The sequence below is a fragment of the Oncorhynchus keta genome, chromosome 8 (assembly GCF_023373465.1).
Source record: "Oncorhynchus keta strain PuntledgeMale-10-30-2019 chromosome 8, Oket_V2, whole genome shotgun sequence".
NCBI lineage: Eukaryota > Metazoa > Chordata > Actinopteri > Salmoniformes > Salmonidae > Oncorhynchus > Oncorhynchus keta.
In genome coordinates this window covers 14,460,280-14,479,926 of record NC_068428.1, presented here as the reverse complement: position 1 = coordinate 14,479,926, position 19,647 = coordinate 14,460,280, and the positions used below count along the sequence as shown (strand labels likewise).

The 19,647-nt window shown below is 42.3% G+C and overlaps 1 protein-coding gene across 7 annotated transcripts in view; it reads right to left on the bottom strand.

Annotated features, from left to right (window-relative positions):
* lama2 (laminin, alpha 2) overlaps positions 1-19,647 on the bottom strand; it is a 148,982-nt gene that overhangs the window by 69,460 nt on the left and 59,875 nt on the right. For all 7 annotated transcript variants that reach the window (XM_052523521.1, XM_052523523.1, XM_052523522.1 and 4 more), the window contains exons 14-18: positions 16,976-17,187; positions 16,576-16,687; positions 14,416-14,529; positions 4,564-4,691; positions 3,810-3,896 (exon numbers count right to left, since the gene is read on the bottom strand). In XM_052523521.1, coding sequence (XP_052379481.1) covers positions 3,810-3,896; positions 4,564-4,691; positions 14,416-14,529; positions 16,576-16,687; positions 16,976-17,187 — 653 coding nt within the window. The remainder of the gene's footprint in view (positions 1-3,809; positions 3,897-4,563; positions 4,692-14,415; positions 14,530-16,575; positions 16,688-16,975; positions 17,188-19,647) is intronic.

The following is a 19,647-nucleotide window of genomic DNA, read 5'->3' as shown; positions in this document are numbered from 1 at the left end:
AGATCAGCTTCCAGAAAATGTGAAGTGAAACCTCTTTCCCTGCTCTAGTTGGCTGATTCCTCAGGATAGACTCTTCTTCCCAAATCAATAATCTTATTACTGGAAACTCTGCACTTGATTGGGAGAATGTACTCCTGGCCCCTGTAGAACGGCTTCCCAGGGAGGGAGAGACCTCTTCACGCGCCTCTTTTAACTCCGACTGCCAATTTGTTTCCAGGAATTGCAGTAGTTTGATGGCGCTGAGGAGAAAGCTATTATTACCAACTAACCCTCCTTGGTGCTGCAGCAGGGCATTTGTTATCAGGCAGACAGTGCTCCAATTCCAGAGTTCAGTTCACTCTCTAGACTAGAAAGAGGTATTGTAGGTCCAGGTGTGGAGAGGGACATTATGAGAGCACACCTCTGTAATGTCCTTCACTTCACCATTTCTCAGAGAGCTCCTGGGAGAGAAGCCGGGCCCCGGGGCCCCCTTCACAGGCAGCCATGATAGATGAGGCCCCATCCTGTCTGTCTGTAGCGTAAATGAGCTCCTGTCCCCCCCGTCCCCAGTATGGCCCGCAGAACCCAAATCCGTCCTCACCCCACCTCTTGCTTTATAGATCAAGAGAAGAGCAGAGTGGGCAATCTGCAAGGCAGCGCAGCACAGGGATGGCATGCGTGCCCACAGCTGCCTGTCTCCATCTGTCAGAGGGTATGGGTCAAAGAGAGGGGTGTTGCCTCGCCCCATCCCCTTGGCAGTTTTCTGACTCTAAGCCCTGCAGCAGTGCCATAAGGCCTACCATCAAACCCACACCTACCACACAGCAAGTAGAAATACCAACAATCCATCCCTCCGTCTCTCTGTCTCTGAGATAGAGAGAGAGAGCGACTGATGCATTTATGTCGCAAATGAAATTAAGAGACCTCAGAACAGAACTGCGGGCACCGACTACTAAGTGATCAATCTTTCCGCTGGTCCAGAGAGGCTGGTCCTTTGTCTACCGATGCCTCTGGGAAAGATCCCACCGCTCTGAAGCATCAACTAAACCCATCTGTATTCTCCACACTTTTATGAGTGGCTTTCATAGGCACACAGTACCATATGGCGACCGAACTGAACAGACAAACCAGAAAAGACCACAGTGGCATATGGGCTGCTTTTGAAATGCACGTGCAATGAATAACAAACACTAAAATGCACTAGCCACCAGTGTGAGAACCATACATAATCTAAAACTGCCAATAGTCATGAGCGTAATTAAATCAGAAGATATCCATTTAATTAAATGAAATACAAGACTAATCATGGACTATCTATAACCTATTGACACAGTTCTCTCTTCATGCGGATAACATCTGTCATCTTGCACAGCATCACATACCGAACATAGACCTAGGGTGCATTCGGGAAGTATAGACCCTTTGGCTTTTTCCTCATTTTGTCGCGTTACAGCCTTATTCTAAAATGGATTAAATAAATGTGTTTGTCTGCAATCTACACACAATACCCCATGACGACAAAGCGGGGGGAAAAAAACTTTTTTTTAGAAGTGTTTGAAAATGTATTAAACATAAAAAAACAGAAATAGCTTACATAAGTATTCTGACCCTTTGCTATGAGATATGAAATTGAGCTCAGGTGCATCCTGTTTCCATTTGATCAATCCTTGAGATGTTTCTATAACTTGATTGGAGTCGACTCTTTCCAAATCGTGTCCAATCAATGGAATTTACCACAAGTTAACTCCAATCAAGTTATAGAAACATCTCAAGGATGATCTATGGAAACAGATGCACCTGAGCTCAATTTCGAGTCTTACAGTACCAGTCAAAAGTTTAAACACCTACTCATTCAAGAGTTTTTCTTTATTTTTACTATTTTCTACATTGTAGAATAATAGTGAAGACATCAAAATGATGAAATAACACATATGGAATCATGTAGTAACCAAAAACGGTTATATTTTATTTTCCTCAAAGTAGCCACCTTTTGCCTTGATGACAGCTTTGAACATTCTTGGCATTCTCTCAACCAGCTTCATGAGGAATGATTTTCCAACAGTCTTGAAGGAGTTCCCACATATGCTGAGCACTTGTTGACTGCTTTTCCTTAACTCTGCAGCCAAACTCATCCCAAACCATCTAAATTGGGTTGAGGTTGGATGATTGTGGAGGCCAGGTCATCTGATGCAGCACTCCATCACTCTCATTCTTGGTCAAATAGCCTTTACACATCCTGGAGGTGTGTTTTGGGTCATTATCTGGGTGAAAAACAAATAATAGTCCCACTAAGGGCAAACCAGGTGGGATGGTGTATCGCTGCAGAATGCTGTGGTAGCCATGCTGGTTAAGTGTGCCTTGAATTCAAAATAAATCACAGACAGTGTCACCAGCAAAGCACCCCCACACCATCACACCATTCTTCACTGTGGGAACCACATATGCGGAGATCATCCATTCACCGCAAAGACAAGGCGGTTGGACTCATATGACCAAAGGACAGATTTCCACTGGTCTAATGTCCATTGCTTGTGTTTCTTGGCCCAAGCAAGTATCTTCTTCTTATTAGTGTCCTTTAGTAGTGGTTTCTTTGTAGCAGTTCGACCATGAAGGCCTGACTCACGCAGTCTCCTCTGAACAGTTGATGTTGAGGTGTCTGTTACATGAACTCTGTGAAGCATTTATTTGGGCTGCAATCTGAGGTGCAGTTAACTCTAATGAACTTATCCTCTGCAGTAGAGGTAACTCTGAGTCTTCCATTCCTGTGGCGGTCCTCATGAGAGCCAGTTTCATCATACTGCTTGAATGTTTTTGCGGCTGCACTTGAAGAATCTTTCAAAGATCTTGACATTTTCTGGATTGACTGACCTTCAAGTCTTAAATTAATGATGGGCTGTCATTACTCTGCTTATTTGAGCTGTTCTTGCCATAATATGGACTTGGTATTTTACCAAATAGGGCTATCTTCTGTATAACTTGTCACAACACAACTGAAAATATATTTTGATTTGTTTAACACTTTCTTGGTTACTACATGATTCCATATGTGTTAATAGTAAACATAAAGAAAAACCCTGGAATGAGTAGGTGTGTCCAAACTTTTGACTGGTACTGTATGTAAATAAGGTATTTCTGTTTTTTATTTTTAATACATTTGCAAACATTTCTAAAAACCTGTTTTCGCTTTGCGTCATGGGGTATTGTGTGTGGATTGCTGACGAAAACATTTATTGAATCCATTTTAGTATAAGGCTGTAACGCAACAAAATGTGAAAAAACTCAAAGGGTCTGAATACTTTCTGAAGGCGCTGTATATACAAAAACACATTCACATTTCTCAGAGAGAGTTGTCAACAACCCATTGAAGAAAAATGTAATCTACCAATACCTAACAGCAGGTAACAAAAGACACTGAACCTCTCACACCGAGTAAAGTCAACCAGAATGCAGCTGTGTTATGACTGTGGTGGTATTGTTATGACTGTGGTAGTATTGCTATGACTGTGGTAATATTGTTATGACTGTGGTGGTATTGTTATGACTGTGGTAGTATTGTTATGGCTGTGGTAATATTGTTATGACTGTGGCAGTATTGTTATGACTGTGGTAATATTGCCATCACAGTGGCAGTATTGTTATGACTGAGGTAATATTGTTATGACTGTGGTAGTATTGCTATGACTATGGTAGTACTGTTATGACTGTGGTAGTATTGCTATGACTGTGGTAGTATTGCTATGACTATGGTAGTACTGTTATGACTGTGGTTGTACTGTTTTGACTGTGTCTAGGAGGGTTAACTCGTCTTCCTTTTGTCTTTGGGCACTCACCTGTCACAGCGTGGTCCGGTGTGCCCCGGCTGGCATCGGTCACATATCAGCTCCCCTCGCGGGTCCACATGGCACGTGGGGCTGAAACTACGATGTTTTTGAGTAAGAAAAACAGGAAGTAGAAGAAAAAGAAAAGAAACACGTATCAACAACCCCATCCTTCTGTCCCCCATAAACACAACAACATCACTGAGTTGAAAAAGAGGGAGACTCCAGTTCCTGTCCCCCTCCTGATCCCAAAGATAGAGCAAGAGTTGGGCTGGGTCAGGGATAGGTTCCAGTGTTCCTGACAGAGGGCTGATGGAATGACTGGCCAGTCTATTTCAGAAGACACTGGATCCCAGGGCAGGAACGGTGGGGTAGCACTGCCTTTTTGGAATGTCTGGGGGAAGAAGCTTTCTTTAGCCGCTGGTTCTGCTACTTTGGCCTAGTGTAGAGGAATGCTCAGCTGCTCAGCTCCTGGCCTGGGGGCACGCCGCTCCACTCTAGCCACCAGGGGATTACCACCCATTACCAGTGATTGACTGGAGCTATTGTCTCTGGCCCTGTTCACAAGTAAATGACCTCAACATGGTGGAAACACAACAGATCTAGGCGACAGCACCGCCAGTCACGGTGGTGGATCCACCCCCCCAAAAACACAGGATTAGAGTCATGAAAATGAATTATAGGTAGGGAGAGGTCAGTATGGCTAGATAAGGATTCTGATTAAGTGTCATATAAACTTAGTTCCATGTGAGATGTGATGACATACTTGTTGGACGGGATATTGAGGGGGCAGGCGCAGGGCAGGCAGTCATTGGCTGTTCCCTTGGTAGCGTCCCCATAGAAACCAGGGATACATTCATCACAGTGGAATCCAGTGGTGTGGTCAGTGCAGCCCTAGAAATATACAGTAGGTTTAGTTAGGTTAACAACCATTCTTTCATTCTAGAACAATACCAGTACACACTTTTTGGGGGGTATACATCCACTATAAACCAGTTTTTCCAAGTAAAAATCTGGTCTAGAAAAAAAGAGAAGGAAGGGAAGTGCTGCTAAGGTACACAATGGTATGTTTTTGTAGACAGAAGCGGCTAAGGTACACAATGGTATGTTTTTGTAGACAGAAGCTGCTAAGGTACACAATGGTATGTTTTTGTAGACAGAAGCTGCTAAGGTACACAATGGTATGTTTTTGTAGACAGAAGCTGCTAAGGTACACAATGGTATGTTTTTGTAGACAGAAGCTGCTAAGGTACACAATGGTATGTTTTTGTAGACAGAAGCTGCTAAGGTACACAATGGTATGTTTTTGTAGACAGAAGCTGCTAAGGTACACAATGGTATGTTTTTGTAGACAGAAGCTGCTAAGGTACACAATGGTATGTTTTTGTAGACAGAAGCTGCTAAGGTACACAATGGTATGTTTTTGTAGACAGAAGCTGCTAAGGTACACAATGGTATGTTTTTGTAGACAGAAGCTGCTAAGGTACACAATGGTATGTTTTTGTAGACAGAAGCTGCTAAGGTACACAATGGTATGTTTTTGTAGACAGAAGCGGCTAAGGTACACAGTGGTATGTTTTTGGAGACAGAAGCGGCTAAGGTACACAATGGTATGTTTTTGGAGACAGAAGCTGCTAAGGTACACAATGGTATGTTTTTGTAGACAGAAGCGGCTAAGGTACACAATAGTAGGTTTTGGTAGACAGAAGCTGCTACGGTTCTTGAATGGCGCAGCGGTCCAAGGCACTGCTTCTCAGTGCTAGAGGTGACACTACAGACCCTGGTTCAATTCCAGGCTGTATCACAACCAGCTGTGACTGTGAGTCGCATAGGGAGGGGCACAATTGGCCCAGTGTTGTCTGTGTTAGGGTTTGGCCAGGGTAGGCAGTCATTGTAAATAGGAATTTGTTCTTAACTGAGTTGCATTGTTGAATAAAGGTATAAAAAAACAATAGTAGATTGTTGTAGACAGAAGGTGCTCTTTGGTAAATAAAGGAGGACCAAGGCACTATTCATATAATTCATTAAAATACCTTTATTTGTATCGCATGTTCAATGGAAACAAAGCTTTGGCCATGCAGCCGAAATGCGTCTGAGTTTTTAACCTTTGTTTCCATTGAACATGCCCCAGACACAAAGGTATTTGAATGACTTATATGAAGAGTGCCTTGGTCCTCCTTTCCTTTTGATTAAAATCTGGTGCATTGTCAGAATTTGTCTGAGTAGCAGCTGTGCTTGATTGGCAGTGCAGTCACACGTGCGAACGCATGTTCAACATTTGAGTCTAATCTACAAAGAAACCCAAAGTTTTACCTGTCTCGTCTCCATAGCGTTATCTGACTGGGATGGTCTGGTGAATAATTGGGAGAGACTTTGAGAGTCTGATGTTGCCAAATTAAACGTAATGCATTTCCCCATAGATTGGCATTAACCCAAACTCCGGTAATGCACCGCTAATGAAATGAGAGCATTTTTTGGGGGTCCACGCATCGTCAGCCCCAATAAAACCTAAACGCTCTTGAGTCAATTGCAGATGTCTACTCAGCATAATCACCAGCATAGAGAAGATCTCTTGATTATGGGGGTGGGGAGGCTAATAATGGGTAATGGGGTTGATGTGATAGGGTGGAGGGGGGTGCGCTTACCCCCTTCCCCACACAAGACTGGCTCTGTGCCACTTGCTTGGTCTATTTGTTTCTGCAAATAATTTCCTGTCTCTGTTAAAATGTCCAATCCCTAGTGGGATCAATCCTGAGAGCTTTTCTAGATGCAAGGAGGGCAGGCACACTCTCCTGAGCAGGATGAGGGTGGCCAGGGTTTAACTCACTCTCATGACATCATTTACAGGCACTAACCTGCCTGGGAGGAGACAACGCCAGGCGTCAGGGAAGTAGCCTACCGTAGACACGACACCACAGCTGACAGATTACTGTGCATGATCGCTCCTGACCTACAAAAGTACAAAATACCTTATTCTCTCACAGCAATGGCGAACTCTTGAAATTCCTTTTGTCGCTACTGATTTGGACGATTGGACATTTTAGGGTGTTTTTTAGAATAATTTATATTTTTGTATTGTTGTATTTCTCATGCTCCTGCCTTCAGTTTGTGTCATTTGTATCACTGCATTTTTGTGAAGCAGGGCTCCCCTTCAAAACAAGGACTTCGGTCTCCATGGACCTCACCTGCTTGAATAAAGATGAAATCAATACAAATAAATAAACATCCCATCAACATCCCAATCTGCCTTCCACCTGCTCATAGCTGATATATAATAAAACATCCCATCAACATCCCCATCTGCCTTCCACCTGCTCATAGCTGATATATAATAAAACATCCCATCAACATCCCCATCTGCCTTCCACCTGCTCATAGCTGATATATAATAAAACATCCCATCAACATCCCCATCTCCCTTCCACCTGCTCATAGCTGATATATAATAAAACATCCCATCAACATCCCCATCTGCCTTCCACCTGCTCATAGCTGATATATAATAAAACATCCCATCAACATCCCCATCTCCCTTCTACCTGCTCATAGCTGATATATAATAAAACATCCCATCAACATCCCCATCTCCCTTCTACCTGCTCATAGCTGATATATAATAAAACATCCCATCAACATCCCCATCTCCCTTCTACCTGCTCATAGCTGATATATAATAAAACATCCCATCAACATCCCCATCTCCCTTCTACCTGCTCATAGCTGATATATAATAAAACATCCCATCAACATCCCCATCTCCCTTCTACCTGCTCATAGCTGATATATAATAAAACATCCCATCAACATCCCCATCTCCCTTCTACCTGCTCATAGCTGATATATAATAAAACATCCCATCAACATCCCCATCTCCCTTCTACCTGCTCATAGCTGATATATAATAAAACATCCCATCAACATCCCCATCTCCCTTCTACCTGCTCATAGCTGATATATAATAAAACATCCCATCAACATCCCCATCTCCCTTCTACCTGCTCATAGCTGATATATAATAAAACATCCCATCAACCTCCCCATCTGTCTTCTACCTGCTCATAGCTGATATATAATAAAACATCCCATCAACATCCCCATCTCCCTTCTACCTGCTCATAGCTGATATATAATAAAACATCCCATCAACATCCCCATCTCCCTTCTACCTGCTCATAGCTGATATATAATAAAACATCCCATCAACATCCCCATCTTCCTTCTACCTGCTCATAGCTGATATATAATAAAACATCCCATCAACATCCCCATCTCCCTTCTACCTGCTCATAGCTGATATATAATAAAACATCCCATCAACATCCCCATCTCCCTTCCACCTGCTCATAGCTGATACAGTGCCTTGCGAAAGTATTCGGCCCCCTTGAACTTTGCGACATTTTGCCACATTTCAGGCTTCAAACATAAAGATATAAAACTGTATTTTTTTTGTGAAGAATAAACAACAAGTGGGACACAATCATGAAGTGGAACGACATTTATTGGATATTTCAAACTTTTTTAACAAATCAAAAACTGAAAAATTGGGCGTGCAAAATTATTCAGCCCCTTTACTTTCAGTGCAGCAAACTCCCCAGTTCAGTGAGGATCTCTGAATGATCCAATGTTGACCTAAATGACTAATGATGATAAATACAATCCACCTGTGTGTAATCAAGTCTCCGTATAAATGCACCTGCACTGTGATAGTCTCAGAGGTCCGTTAAAAGCGCAGAGAGCATCATGAAGAACAAGGAACACACCAGGCATGTCCAAGATACTGTTGTGAAGAAGTTTAAAGCCAGATTTGGATACAAAAAGATTTACCAAGCTTTAAACATCCCAAGGAGCACTGTGCAAGCGATAATATTGAAATGGGAGGAGTATCAGACCACTGCAAATCTACCAAGACCTGGCCGTCCCTCTAAACTTTCAGCTCATACAAGGAGAAGACTGATCAGAGATGCAGCCAAGAGGCCCATGATCACTCTGGATGAACTGCAGAGATCTACAGCTGAGGTGGGAGACTCTGTCCATAGGACAACAATCAGTCATATATTGCACAAATCTGGCCTTTATGGAAGAGTGGCAAGAAGAAAGCCATTTCTTAAAGATATCCATAAAAGTGTTGTTTAAAGTTTGCCACAAGCCACCTGGGAACACACCAAACATGTGGTAGAAGGTGCTCTGGTCACCTGAAACCAAAATTGAACTTTTTAAAACATGCAAAACGTTATGTTTGGCGTAAAAGCAACACAGCTCATCACCCTGAACACACCATCCCCACTGTCAAACATGGTGGTGGCAGCATCATGGTTTGGGCCTGCTTTTCTTCAGCAGGGACAGGGAAGATGGTTAAAATTGATGGAAGATGGATGGAGCCAAATACAGGACCATTCTGGAAGAAAACCTGATGGAGTCTGCAAAAGACCTGAGACATTTGTCTTCCAACAAGACAATGATCCAAAACATCAAAATCTACAATGGAATGGTTCAAAAATAAACATATCCAGGTGTTAGAATGGCCAAGTCAAAGTCCAGACCTGAATCCATCGAGAATCTGTGGAAAGAACTGAAAACTGCTGTTCACAAATGCTCCCCATCCAACCTCACTAGCTGTTTTGCAAGGAGGAATGGGAAAAACAGTCTCTCGATCAAAACTGATAGAGACATACCCCAAGCGACTTACAGCTGTAATCGCAGCAAAGGTGGCGCTACAAAGTATTAACTTAAGGGGGCTGAATAATTTTGCACGCCCAATTTTTCAGTTTTTGATTTGTTAAAAAAGTTTGAAATATCCAATAAATGTCGTTCCACTTCATGATTGTGTCCCACTTGTTGTTGATTCTTCACAAAAAAATACAGTTTTATATCTTTATGTTTGAAGCCTGAAATATGGCAAAAGGTCGCAAAGTTCAAGGGGGCCGAATACTTTCGCAAGACACTGTATATAATAAAACATCCCATCAACATCCCCATCTCCCTTCTACCTGCTCATAGCTGATATATAATAAAACATACAATCAACATCCCCATCTCCCTTCCACCTGCTCATAGCTGATATATAATAAAACCTCCCATCAACATCCCCATCTCCCTTCTATCTGCTCATAGCTGATATATAATAAAACATCCCATCAACATCCCCATCTCCCTTCTACCTGCTCATAGCTGATATATAATAAAACATCCCATCAACATCCCCATCTCCCTTCCACCTGCTCATAGCTGATATATAATAAAACATCCCATCAACATCCCCATCTCCCTTCTACCTGCTCATAGCTGATATATAATAAAACATCCCATCAACATCCCCATCTCCCTTCTACCTGCTCATAGCTGATATATAATAAAACATCCCATCAACATCCCCATCTCCCTTCTTCCTGCTCATAGCTGATATATAATAAAACATCCCATCAACATCCCCATCTCCTTCTTCTACCTGCTCATAGCTGATATATAATAAAACAAACACCTGCTCATAGCTGATATATAATAAAACATCCCATCAACATCCCCATCTCCCTTCCACCTGCTCATAGCTGATATATAATAAAACATCCCATCAACATCCCCATCTCCCTTCTACCTGCTCATAGCTGATATATAATAAAACATCCCATCAACATCCCCATCTCCCTTCTACCTGCTCATAGCTGATATATAATAAAACATCCCATCAACATCCCCATCTCCTTCCACCTGCTCATAGCTGATATATAATAAAACATCCCATCAACATCCCCATCTCCCTTCTACCTGCTCATAGCTGATATATAATAAAACATCCCATCAACATCCCCATCCCCTGCTCATAGCTGATATATAATAAAACATCCCATCAACATCCCCATCTCCCTTCTACCTGCTCATAGCTGATATATAATAAAACATCCCATCAACATCCCCATCTCCTTCTACCTGCTCATAGCTGATATATAATAAAACATCCCATCAACATCCCCATCTCCCTTCCACCTGCTCATAGCTGATATATAATAAAACATCCCATCAACATCCCCATCTCCCTTCTACCTGCTCATAGCTGATATATAATAAAACAATCAACATCTCCCTTCCACCTGCTCATAGCTGATATATAATAAAACATCCCATCAACATCCCCATCTTCTTCTACCTGCTCATAGCTGATATATAATAAAACATCCCATCAACATCCCCATCTCCCTTCTACCTGCTCATAGCTGATATATAATAAAACATATCAAATCCCCATCCTTCCACCTGCTCATAGCTGATATATAATAAAACATCCCATCAACATCCCCATCTCCTTTACCTACATAGCTGATATATAATAAAACATCCCATCAACATCCCCATCTGCCTTCCACCTGCTCATAGCTGATATATAATAAAACATCCCATCAACATCCCCATCTCCCTTCTACCTGCTCATAGCTGATATATAATAAAACATCCCATCAACATCCCATCTCCCTTCCACCTGCTCATAGCTGATATATAATAAAACATCCCATCAACATCCCCATCTCCCTTCCACCTGCTCATAGCTGATACCTATAGCTGATATATAAAAACATCCCATCAACATCCCCATCTCCCTTCTACCTGCTCATAGCTGATATATAATAAAACATCCCATCAACATCCCCATCTCCCTTCTACCTGCTCATAGCTGATATATAATAAAACATCCCATCAACATCCCCATCTCCTTCTACCTGCTAAGCTGATATATAATAAAACATCCCATCAACATCCCCATCTCCCTTCCACCTGCTCATAGCTGATATATAATAAAACATCCCATCAACATCCCCATCTCCCTTCCACCTGCTCATAGCTGATATATAATAAAACATCCCATCAACATCCCCATCTCCCTTCCACCTGCTCATAGCTGATATATAATAAAACATCCCATCAACATCCCCATCTCCCTTCCACCTGCTCATAGCTGATATATAATAAAACATCCCATCAACATCCCCATCTCCCTTCTACCTGCTCATAGCTGATATATAATAAAACATCCCATCAACATCCCCATCTCCCTTCCACCTGCTCATAGCTGATATATAATAAAACATCCCATCAACATCCCCATCTCCCTTCTTCCTGCTCATAGCTGATATATAATAAAACATCCCAAAACATCTCCCTTCTACCTGCTCATCTGATATATAATAAAACATCCCCATCTCCCTTCTACCTGCTCATAGCTGATATATAATAAAACATCCCATCAACATCCCCATCTCCCTTCCACCTGCTCATAGCTGATATATAATAAAACATCCCATCAACATCCCCATCTCCCTTCTACCTGCTCATAGCTGATATATAATAAAACATCCCATCAACATCCCCATCTCCCTTCCACCTGCTCATAGCTGATATATAATAAAACATCCCATCAACATCCCCATCCCTTCCACCTGCTCATAGCTGATATATAATAAAACATCCCATCAACATCCCCATCTCCCTTCCACCTGCTCATAGCTGATATATAATAAAACATCCCATCAACATCCCCATCTCCCTTCTACCTGCTCATAGCTGATATATAATAAAACATCCCATCAACATCCCCATCTCCCTTCTACCTGCTCATAGCTGATATATAATAAAACATCCCATCAACATCCCCATCTCCCTTCCACCTGCTCATAGCTGATATATAATAAAACATCCCATCAACATCCCCATCTCCTTCCACCTGCTCATAGCTGATATATAATAAAACATCCCATCAACATCCCCATCTCCCTTCCACCTGCTCATAGCTGATATATAATAAAACATCCCATCAACATCCCCATCTCCCTTCCACCTGCTCATAGCTGATATATAATAAAACATCCCATCAACATCCCCATCTCCCTTCTACCTGCTCATAGCTGATATATAATAAAACATCCCATCAACATCCCCATCTGCTCATAGCTGATATATAATAAAACATCCCATCAACATCCCCATCTTCCCACCTGCTCATAGCTGATATATAATAATCAAAATCTCCCATGCTCATAGCTGATATATAATAAAACATCCCATCCATCCCCATCTCCTTCCACCTGCTCATAGCTGATATATAATAAAACATCCCATCAACATCCCCATCTCCCTTCTACCTGCTCATAGCTGATATATAATAAAACATCCCATCAACATCCCCATCTCCCTTCCACCTGCTCATAGCTGATATATAATAAAACATCCCATCAACATCTCCATCTCCCTTCCACCTGCTCATAGCTGATATATAATAAAACATCCCATCAACATCCCCATCTCCCTTCCACCTGCTCATAGCTGATATATAATAAAACATCCCATCAACATCCCCATCTCCCTTCCACCTGCTCATAGCTGATATATAATAAAACATCCCATCAACATCTCCATCTCCCTTCCACCTGCTCATAGCTGATATATAATAAAACATCCCATCACTGTTCTAGCAGTCCGTCTGTTTAATCCTGAAGGAGTTCAAGTCTGTCTGAAGGCAGCTCAGACAGTGAGAGCAGAGCGGTGGGAGGGGTGCGCCAGAAGAAGGTGAGAGAGGTCAGAGAGCGCTAGCTAGCTGTTTGGATGAGGACAGACAGACAGCTGAGACTGGCCCCGGGCCCTCGGGACACAGCCCTCCACTCAGCTCACGTCTATCTGAACACAGAGTCATGACAAATCTCCACAGGGTACACCCTGATATCTGTCTCCACCGACACAGTCCTGAGCGAAACACGCACAGGCTGCGAATGAAAAGAGGGAGCAGAAAGTCAATACGATAGAAAATTGTATCCTGGTTGGGAACCAACCAGCAACTCTCTTCAGGTGGAGGCTTAATCCTCACAATAATCAGTGCTATAAGGATTTAACAGTGGTAATATTACCAAGGGTGGGATTGTTACAACACCTGGAGCACACTTATGCAAATATGACGTAATGCCATACGATGCCAGTAGGTGATGTCAGGAATAGTCTTCTGCGAACTATCAAACATGTCCGTCCAACAAATTGTCGCTGTTGATTGGCCAAGCTTCAAACACACAATAAACACTTTTTACTATCTCCAATGGTAGCATTTGCCATGCGCTGCGTCTTTAGGAGAGCACAGCTGTGACCTGTCGTAAGGTGAAACTCGGGAGCAGGTGCTGTGTCCACCATTAACGAGGGAGGAAGGAACATGTTAAAGGAGCTCAGTGGAATGAGACAGCTCTGAGAACTCACACCCCTGCGACTGACAGGGACATGAATTTATGAATTTGTATATGAATTTAACCCTTATTTAACTAGAGCCAGTTAAGAACAAATTCTTATTTACACTGATGGCCTACCCCAGTCACACCCTAACCTGGATGACACTGGGACAATTGTGCGCCACTCTATGGGACCCCCAATCACGTCCAGTTGTGATACAGCCTGGAATCGAACCAGGTTCTGTAGTGACGCCTCTAGCACTGAGATTGCAGTGCCTTAGACCTCGGCGCCACTCAGGGGAAATAAGTGTATATTATGAGAGGATTATCATAGCCAATTGAAACACTCTAATGAGAAATGTGATCATGTGAACTCTCCATTTCCTCCTTACACCCCCCACCACATCGTTTCTTGTCCAACGTACCAAGCATTGTCCAGTGATGTCATCACAGTTTGTGGCATGGCCTTGGCAGTCGCATGGTTCACACACTCCTTTGAACAGGGTGCTGTTGACCCTTCGATGACCCGATGAACACATCTGCAACACAAACAGTCACCAAGGCATATCATGACTATGAAAAACCGGGTACAGAATTTTGACAGTTTAAAGACACTGTTTTGTAGGTGAATTAAAATGTAACGATGTAAAAACAAAATCAAATGTCTCCAAGCTAAAGTGGAAAATGTGGAAATACAAATGACTATTTTTAGTCAGTGAGATTTGGCGTTTAATTGCCTCAGAAGCTGTTTTGCGGTTCATAATTAGACCTACAAAGCCGTAATTGATGCATCAATTTTGCTGCACTAAGTGCTTTGATTTATACAGTTGGAGAGAAATTTTTTATATTATTGTTTATTGCTGTGCATCAGGAATAGTAATACAATGAATTTGAAATGCTACTTCAACCCAAATCATTGCCACTTTATATAATGTTTACATACCCTACATTACTGATCTCATATGTATATACTGAACTCTATACCATCTACTGCATCTTGCCGTTTGGCCATCGCTCATTCATATATTTGTATGCACATATTCTTATTCATTCCTTTACACTTGTGTGTGTATAAAGTAGTTGTTGTGAAATCGTTAGGTTAGATTACTTGTTTGGTATTACTGCATGGTCGGAACTAGAAGCACAAGCATTTCGCTACACTCGCATTAACATCCGCTAATCATGTGTATGTGACAAATAAAATTGGATTTGATTTGATTTGAGTAAATTGTCAAAAAAATTTAAGCAAGAAATTTCAGGTAAACAATGGCTGTTTTTTTTTTTATCTGAGTAGGTACACATACTAATCCAAAAGCAAAACATTAGTTCAAATTACAAGTAAGAGAATAGGGAATGCGCAAGCTTCACAATAGTACAATAGCCTTAAAATAAGCCTTAGAAACACAAGCTTTAGAAACGCAAGCTTTATCAGCCATTTTGTCAACTCTTAGTAGATACTGTGTAGTTCAATGCACTCGTGGACATTGATCGGACACAACACTCCGTCGGGCATCGCTTCAAAACTTTTCCTACGAGGCTGAAAACAACGTGGTACACCCAGAGGAAAGACAACAACAACAAACATGCCCTGTGTTTTGTCTCGCTCTGCACGTTCTCTCTGTACTGACCTTAGTCAGAAGTGCTACCCTGTCATACCTCTGCAGAGAGGAAGAAAGGAAGAGAGGAGAAAGAGACAAGGAAAGAGAAAGGTGAAAACTACACTGAAGAAACAAAAGACTTGCTTGGATAAAGGAATGCCTACGAACAGCAAGAGCATAGCGGTGAGCGTCGAACAGCAAGGGCGTTTTTCTCAAAGGATAAGGACAGAAACAAAAGCACAAGGGAAAAACATTTGAAACACAAAGAACATAGAACAACAACACATATAAATAGATATTAGACCCCTGGGCATTGGGTGAAGAGAGTATAAAACAATCACCAGTACACGGACTATGAAGATTTACCCTTTCCATAAAGGTTATGCTATTGGATTTGTAGATATGAAACCTCGGGCAGCATCTTTCTTAGTACTCTGTACGTTTAATGGTTTTGCTGAGGGAGAAAGGATTAGTGCTGAGCCGCGAGGCCACACAAGTGTCACCGCACACTTCACAGCACGACACCGCCGCTATTCACCGAGGTCACTTCCAGCATTCTCTCCCTCTCCAGCGCCTATCAAGACTTGATGATAACCGTGCATTATACTTCATTCCCCCTCTCCCTGCCGCCTCCCCCACACACATTTGGTGTCAGCACAAAACGACACATGCAGAAATCAATACCCATCGCTTTTTTAAAATAGAAAATACCGTTTTCAACCGAGAGTACAGATTGCTGTAATAGCATACCCTTGTTTGTACCTGTATGTCAGCTTCTCTTTACACTTACAAGCCAACTACGCTCCCGTAAGCATGCACGCCCGCACACACCCAAACCTACCAATCACACACACTTTACAATGAATGGAAGTGAAAATGACCCAGCAGCAGAGAGCCATTCTCACACAGCCACTTTTCACTTTATTTTATTTTCCTATCCCAAGAAAAGCCACATAACATCGCGGGGAAATGAGAGCTCTGATTTACCTCACAAGACGTTCCACCGTATCCAGGGGGACATTGACACATCTCCACGGCATTGGCCGTCTTCTCACTGCTGGAGAACTCACTGGCCACCTCCAGACTGACAGAATGTAGCCTGGTAAAGAGAGGACAGATACAGGAAGACAGAACCAGAACATCACACCATTAGAAAAGAGCATCAGGTCAGTTTTTCAAATACAATCTAGACAAGATCAAATTAACTGTTGAACAAGAGTACACAGAGATCTGAAACTTTTCTCTACAATCTGTCTTGCCAGACCTCATAACGACGTTCTCTAACATACAAATAACATCAAGCACAGAAAACTCCAGCTGATTTTGGCCTCTTGTGCCAAAGAGCGGATGTCGTGGCAGATCAGTGTGGTGCAGTGTGTGTGGTTACCTGTAGATGGCGACCCGCTCATTGCTGTGTGAGGCTCTGATGAGGAGGCTGCTCACATTAGTTAGAGCCATCATGAAATCTCTCTTGCTGACAGGCAGGCCTGTCTCCTGATTCTCAAAGTGGTCAGGGTAGAGCAGAGTTCTCTTTGTGCTTTCCGAGAAAGGGTACACCGGCAGACCGAACCGACTGTCAATCATTTTTATCCCGCCGCCCTGCAAGAGATGAAATGTCAGAGTTTTTCCCCCCTCGTTTGAGAGACAGCATCCATGTTGGTGCATGTATTTAATCCCCTCATGCCAGAATGCGAAGTCTTGGCTCTCACTGTCAATATGGGCCATAAATGGAGCATGGGTACCACACATGAATAATACTCTCTTCTGAGACACCATGAATAGCTCAATTGTATAAAGAGTGACATTTCCTGAAATGAGACTTGTCTTTGTGTCCAGATTGTTCATTGACTCAATAAGTGTGCGAGTTATTTTTCAACATATGCATAGTAATGTATGTGTAGGTGTGAGCTGAAAGGAAATAGAGAGATCTGTGTGAGTATGTGTGCAAGAGAGAGACGGCGAGGCGGAGTAGAAAGGGAATGCTGATTGCATAGCGCCGATGGATGCATTGCCAGGTAGAATTTAAGGGTAAGATCTCCAAACACGCTGGTGGGAATCATCATAGAGGATTATTAGATGTTATTCATCTCGCCTGCTTATTTACTGTTCCAATGGCTGCTGGGAAATGACAATTTATGGGTGCCGGCCACTTTATTTGCACTGAATTAATGGAGTGTACACATGCAAAGCAGGGTTTAACTATCAATAATGACCTGTCATATATCCAGGCTCTCCCCCATATCACGTATGACATGTGCTCTCCTCTCTGCAATATATTAATAAATCCCAGTGACTGAGCTTAGGTGGCTGTCATCTGACACTAATGGGGCTGGGAATCTCTCCCTCAGACTCATAAAACAAACATCTGTGTACCAACACCAGTATAACAAATACACACTGAAGGTGAAGAGGAACGTCTCTGACCAACCTCTGATATCATCCGATAATCTGTAAACACAGGATATTTTGAATGGAAAAGGGTTGAAATTGTGTTGTCAGATTTATAGTTTTTATCATTTTATCGTTGATTGCACGAGAGAGCAGGCTCTCTCGCTGGTTTCCAGATCCTCTGGATAAACTACTTCTTCAGGCTTAACTCTGAGGTTGTAATCACGATCTGAGTTCTCCAGCTTTTGTAAAGAGGCCAAGAGGACATATCAATGTCACATCGGATTGGTGTGGCTGCATTTGGGTTTTGAATGATATCAATTATGTGCGTGCGTGACTGTGCATGTGTGTGTGACTGCGTGTGCGTGACTGCATGTGTGTGTCCCATTATTCAGAGTGCTTTAAGGGAGAAAATCTTAAAGCATTCCTCATGGATCACACACACACACACACAAATAAAAGACAGCGAATGCATCCTCTCACTGCACTCGGCTGACTGAAGATGGAAACGATGACAGATGAACCGCTGGTCCACGACGGAGCGTTAGTAAAAAGGACACCTCGCTAGCGTAATAGCCTCGAGAAGACAGAGAGAACAAACGACGGGGAAAATGTGCATATCGAGCATCACTCCCAAGGTCAACGCCGATCGTCTCCTCCATGTCGGGAATGATTAAACAACGCTAAAATTAATCCTTTAATTGATTCGCAAACAGCTTCGGCAAAGTTGTGTGAACGGCAACAAACAAAGAAACGGTGGTGAGCCAGCTTCAAAGCGGGGTCTTCTATTGGCTATTTCGCGACTGAGGGGCAGAAAGCGAAGTAGGCCTTGTCTTCGGAGCAGCGTAACAATCGGAAAGGCCTCAGAGAGCCTTTACTGTGAGATATATGCTGAGCGCTGCACAAAACTAACGCAGATGCTTTGCAAATTTAGTATAGAGCTAGACCAACTGAATAGATACACTCTTCTCTGGGGCCCACTCTATGTTCATGATAATCAACAGCGGTTTTGTTATATGTTGTAATAAAAAAACACAACCAGTCCTTGCTGTCATGTTGGATGATGCAGCTTCGTCAACAGAGTGCTTGTTAGGAGCATTAATGTCTTCTCTGAAAAACATCTTCCTCGCTTAATATGATGGAAGGATCCTCACTTTGAAGAAATATTTTTTTTTATTGCCTTCTCATTCTTCTCTTATTCTTGTCTAATTTGCAAGCTTGTATGGATTTCAGTGGACAACTCTGTAGATATTTAAACATGTATTTTGTATTTTACTATTCCATCCTAGCCGTCTTCTCTGATTAACCTCTTCATCTAAGTTACCCTTCAATGTCATGACGAAAGAATATTGGCAAAATGTATTGCTCACAGAATTAGACAGGTCTGATCAGACGGGATTCTTAAAAGGAAGATATATTGGAGACAACATTAGACAACTTAAGAGAAAAAAAATGGAAAACTATGAGAATTTTGAGAAAGCCTTTGCTACAGTACCTCAGTACCTCTGAATCTGATAATACGAGCCTGGATTTTTTTTTAGGATCTCTCATAAAATGGGTAAAAGTAATGTACAATAACCTTATGTAAAATAATAAATAACTGTTACTTCTCGGAAATGTTTTAGCTGTCGAGGTGTAAATCAAGGTTGCTCTCTATCACCATACCTATTT